At 41.8% G+C, this 5,410-nt stretch overlaps 1 protein-coding gene across 1 annotated transcript; it reads left to right on the forward strand.

Annotated features, from left to right (window-relative positions):
- Positions 1-693: 693 nt before the first annotated feature.
- LOC147900003 (catalase-like) lies at positions 694-4,156 on the forward strand. The gene is made up of 8 exons (XM_087377220.1): positions 694-831; positions 1,470-1,566; positions 1,882-2,159; positions 2,271-3,047; positions 3,130-3,219; positions 3,366-3,433; positions 3,527-3,620; positions 3,706-4,156. The coding sequence occupies exons 1-8, from the start codon at positions 817-819 to the stop codon at positions 3,763-3,765; spliced, it is 1,479 nt and encodes a 492-aa protein (XP_087233346.1). The 5' UTR covers positions 694-816; the 3' UTR covers positions 3,766-4,156.
- Positions 4,157-5,410: the final 1,254 nt, after the last annotated feature.

Genomic DNA, 5,410 nt, shown 5'->3' on the forward strand with positions numbered 1-5,410 from the left:
CACATGCACACACACTCACATAATTTTGAAAATATGCATAGATGAATATAAGATGCACACATTTGCAATCACATAATGAGATTAATTTAACACATGCGTCTTGATTGCTAAGCAAATATTATAGATAGGATCCTATGTATATAGGGCTTACATTGATGCACTTCGTGATCATAATGTACACATAGAGCCTAGGCTTAATGTCAAGTGCATTGTATTTTTGATATTGTAATTTTGTTTATTTTTTATCCTTGTGCCATATGAGATGTATTTTGATTAGAAAAAACTTACAAATTTATATAAAGAATGTGAACTAGTGCTTATAGAAATCGATCTTGAGTGTATTGTTCTACTAGCTAGAATGGTGAGAAAGTGGTTGAGATTGTGCCTAGCCTTATTATTTTATGTGCTTGTGTTTAAGATACAAGCTTAACTACACATTGTTAGCTTGTAAAAACCTCTTATCTGCAAGTGTAAATTTTATTTTGATGAGGTGAGGAAAATTGTACTTCTCCGGGATTAGTTGTGCCCATGTGAAACTGGAGCAAAGGGGGGGACAAGGGGCACATGGTGTGGGGGAGAGTGGAGGGGTTGGACTTAACGTGAAAGGTGTTGGAGAGTCAATCAATCAATTTTCAAGAGCCAGCCGTGACCAACTTGGCCACCCTATTTTTCAAGGAGGACGTGTCCCTTGAAAGGGAGCTTGACACTGGATAATCCACAGGCTAGGAATTCTCCCTTGGGCTTCTTATTAACCCCCCATTGCCAACCTTATTTCTTCATCAACCCACTCTCCTTGTGCCTTCCTCCTCCTCCCCCATGGATCCTTACAAGGTATCTCTCCATCCTCAAACTCCTCTCTGCTCTTCCATTTGCTTTGCTTTCTTCTTCATGCTCCCCACTCTCGCACAAGCTTAGCACCTCCCTAAACACCATCGAGGAGCAACGTACACAATCGGCCTAACTATATTAGGAGATCCATTAGCTTCATCCTAGCTTGCTTGCATGATACCTCATTATCCTGTCTTTGTTTCCCCTGGTTTCCATGCTTCCTTCTCTTTCACAGTGCTCAATTCTGCGCAAAACGACTCATGCTCCTTCTCCATCTGCATATTTTAGGCCATATTTTAGGATGGTAGTTCCTGCACCTGTGTCTCCACCGCTGCTTGCAGCTCTTCGTTTCAAAAGCGCGTGCTTTGTATACTGGATGTGGTTGTAGATCGTGTCTGATTCCATAAAATTATACTATCCAGAATCAACTACACGTCTACTGGATTAACGTAAGAATTAGCTACCGGCGTTATTGACGTTCTTCAACCGATGGCGAAGTGGGTTGTCGAAGCCTCCCGCTTTTTGTTTGGATAGTAGTCTATGATGTGTGCACTCGTCATCAGAGTTCGTTTGGCTGCGCAATTGTCTACATGCTTGTAATTTTTTCCAGTGGAAGGTTCTCACATATGTCCGCTGTGCAGTATCGTCCGTCAAGTTCTTACAACGCACCTTTCCTCACTACCAACGCTGGAGCACCCGTCTGGAACGACAACTCCTCCCTGACCGTAGGATCTCGAGGTATGTAACATGTGCTCGTTCTGTGGGAGCCCGCGCGATAGATTTTTTCATTTCCGGGCAACGATTCGCCGCGTCCATACGTGTTTCCACGGGTTGAGGATCCCCCACGGGTTGTGGGATCCTCTCTTGGAATGTTTATCTTTACTAAATGATTACTGCTAACAGTGCTAAGACTGACGTAGATGCGATTAAATTATCGAAACGATCTCAAAATTTCAATCCGACATTCCTTCGGTCTCTACTTTTATAATGGTTTACGGCTAAGACGGCCACAGATTTGCGTCGATAAAACATCTAAAACTCGTCGCAATCCAGGTCCGATTCTCCTAGAGGACTACCATTTGGTGGAGAAGCTCGCCCACTTTGAAAGGGAGAGGATTCCAGAGCGCGTGGTGCATGCCCGAGGTGCCAGTGCTAAAGGGTTCTTCGAAGTTACGCATGACGTTTCCCACATAACCTGTGCCGATTTTCTCCGAGCCCCTGGAGTGCAGACTCCTCTCATCGTGAGGTTTTCGACTGTGATTCATGAACGCGGCAGCCCAGAGACCATCAGAGACCCTCGTGGCTTTGCTGTGAAATTCTATACAAGGGAGGTGAGCTGCAGATCTGTTCATCCTTTGCAGGATCTGTTATTTCTTCCTCATTTTGATCAGTGTAGTGTTTTTGTTGCATCCGATCTGAAAGGTGGCACTCTTGCATCGCAGGGGAACTTTGACATCGTCGGGAACAACTTCCCAATATTCTTCATTCGCGATGGGATCAAGTTCCCAGATGTTATCCACGCGTTCAAGCCAAATCCAAAGACTAACATCCAGGAGATGTGGAGAATTCTCGATTACCTGTCTCACCACCCTGAGAGCCTTAACACATTTATGTGGTTCTTTGACGATGTGGGCATACCCGTCAATTATCGTCACATTGAGGGTTTTGGTGTGCACACCTTTACGTTGATCAACAAAGCCGGAAAGGCGACTTATGTAAAATTTCACTGGAAACCAACGTGTGGAGTGAAGTGTTTGACTGTAGAGGAGGCTACTGTTGTTGGGGGAACTAACCATAGCCATGCTACCAAGGATCTCTATGATAATATCGCCGCGGGCAATTTCCCGGAGTGGAAACTGTATATCCAAACTATGAATCCTGCAGACGAAGACAAATTCGACTTCGACCCTCTCGATACATCTAAGATATGGCCCGAAGATCTTTTCCCACTCCAGCCCGTCGGAAGAATGGTGCTCAACAAAAACATCGACAACTTCTTTGCCGAAAACGAGATGCTGGCTTTCAATCCTGCACATGTGGTTCCCGGTATCTACTATACTGACGATAAGATGTTCCAGGCTCGTTTGTTCGCTTATTCAGATACACAGCGACATCGCTTGGGCCCCAATTACTTGATGCTGCCCGTCAATGCTCCAAAGTGCGCGCACTTCAACAATCACTACGACGGATTCATGAACTTCATGCACAGAGATGAAGAGGTGATCGTTTTGCTTTTCAGCAGAGGATAAAATCGTGTATCTTGTTTGGTAAAGCTTACATCGTTCATTGACAACTTGACAGGTAAACTACTTCCCCTCGCGCTTTGATCCCGTTCGCCCTGCAGAGAAAGTGCCCATCCCGTCACGCGTGCTGACCGGTGGACGTAAGAAGGTGAGCAGTCTTTTATTTACGAAATAAGCTGGCATCCGTATCAATTAGGCACGCCACCCGCTCACGTCAGATGTCCTGACTCCGGACGTCCATGAAGAGATCACATGAGATTCAATTTTCAGCGACTACTCTCACCTTCCGTGCAGGTCATCATAGATAAGGAAAACGACTTCATACAACCTGGCGTGAGATACAGATCCTGGGCTCCAGACAGGTAACCCGTGAAGCCTGCATCCTCGTGTACTGGCTTCTACCCCAGCTGATTCCTTTGTTCACGTCCTGATCCAAAGTCGCCTAAACTTTTCAGACAGGAACGCTGCATCAAGCTCTGGGTTGAAGCACTTTCTGATCCAAAAGTCACGCACGAGATCCGAAACATTTGGATCTCGTATCTGTCTCAAGTAAGTATATTATTAAGAAGTTCTACTGACAGACTGGAAATCCTGCACAATTTAGTGTGTTTTCCTAATCGTGATTTGTATGCAGGCCGACCGGTCATTGGGCCAGAAAATTGCAACACGGTTGGACGTGAGATCCCACATCTGAGCAACTGTACACTATAAGACCACTTCCAAGAAATGTTAACACATAAGTATGCTTTGTCCAAAAGAGCATAGTACAACCCATGCTAGTCTTGTTTGTCCTAAAGAGCATAGTACCATCCCATGCTCGTGCAATATGTTAAAGTAGCAAGAGTGTATAAGGAGCCCCCCCTGGGTGGAGGCCCTCGTTCAATTCCCAAGGGGGGTAGAGACGGGTGCCTCTAGATAGCCTCTAATCGAGTGTGTGAGTGGGTGGGTGTTAAAAAAGTAGCTGCATGTTGGGATCTTCATGAGATAAGTTTGTAGATAATGTTCTCTCTTGTAAGCCTCATGAGATCTTCTATTCTATTTATATATTAAAAAGATCGAGGATAAGTTTGGGCATATTGGTTTCTCACTTGTAAGCCTAATGAGATCTTCTGTTCCATTCATATATTAAAAGAAGTGAAATCAATGTGATGAGGAGATGTGGTGATCACAATGAATGTCATGTCCACATGTGACGTTTATGTGGCTAGGAAGATAAATGTTTCATTAAGAGTAACTCTAAAAAATAGGTTTTATGGCCCACAATAGTTAAAAGCGTGTAGAAGATAAAATTATTAATGGAGAATTGAGAAGAAAGGGTAATATTATATGCAAACAAAGCGAGATATTTGAAATACCACCCCAATTAGCTAAGAGATACTTAATGAGGATGAGAGAGAGAGAGAGAGAGAGAGAGAGAGAGAGAGAGCTTTGTAAGCAGAACATACACAATGAATTCACAACTAGTTAAATGAATGTATATCCTCTATGCTTTTCCTCCTTGAGGAGCAGTTGGTTATATGAGTATAAGCGAGACTTCTTTTTCCTCTTTTTTATTTTCCATCATGTTAAGTGGTCATTCAAGAGAGATTTAAGAACACACCAATTGCTTGAGTTATAGAGCCTAGATAGTGAGAGTGTAATTTTCCCAAGATTCTAATAAATCATTAAACAAAGTACGTTTTTCAAAACTAAAAGTAATAGATATATCAACTTTATGACACAATGAAGTTAACTTTTGATGCTTTAGTGATTTTTTGAAATATCTAATACATGTTCTACACTACTTCTTAATGCATACTAGTGAGCCCAGGGAAAAGCCATAAAGAACACACATTTCATTAATTTTAGACTCCTCAATGTCCAAATTCATTTTTGTAAAGTGCTCTCTCCAAACCAGTATTATGCTTATTTTCAATGAAATGAGGCTATAAAATTAAGGAAATTTTTCATGAAATGAGGTCTAAAAATCAAGACATTTTCTCAAGGTTTTCAAAATGCATTAAAATAAAAGAAATTGTCAAATTCAACATAACATCTTACATGTGAAATGAGGGTGTAAAATTAAGACAATTCTCAAGACATTTTTTCTAGGTTTTCAAAGTAAAAAATTAAAGAAATTGTCAAATTTAACATAACATCTTACATGCGAGGAAAGGACAATTGTGATTTTAATTTATATAATGTGAAACTTAACATAACAGAGAACGCACTTGCTAATTTCTCAAAGTTTTTTTGGTGGTGTCAACAAACACCTTCAATCCTCCTTAAAAATCATGAGCAAGTTCTCCTCATGTATACTTAAATTGTGTCACATGCAAGTTTTTTTGGTGGTGTCAACA

Source organism: Dipteris shenzhenensis, chromosome 7 (genome assembly GCF_047967505.1).
Source record: "Dipteris shenzhenensis isolate YYH24624 ecotype China chromosome 7, Dip_SZ_1.0, whole genome shotgun sequence".
Classification (NCBI taxonomy): domain Eukaryota; kingdom Viridiplantae; phylum Streptophyta; class Polypodiopsida; order Gleicheniales; family Dipteridaceae; genus Dipteris; species Dipteris shenzhenensis.

Excerpts from the sequence above, each read along its gene's own strand:
- LOC147900003 (XM_087377220.1), top strand. Across the intron at positions 3,048-3,129 it reads TCATGCACAGAGATGAAGAG|GTAAACTACTTCCCCTCGCG; the intron begins GTGATCGTTTTG and ends ACAACTTGACAG. Across the intron at positions 3,434-3,526 it reads AGATCCTGGGCTCCAGACAG|ACAGGAACGCTGCATCAAGC; the intron begins GTAACCCGTGAA and ends TAAACTTTTCAG.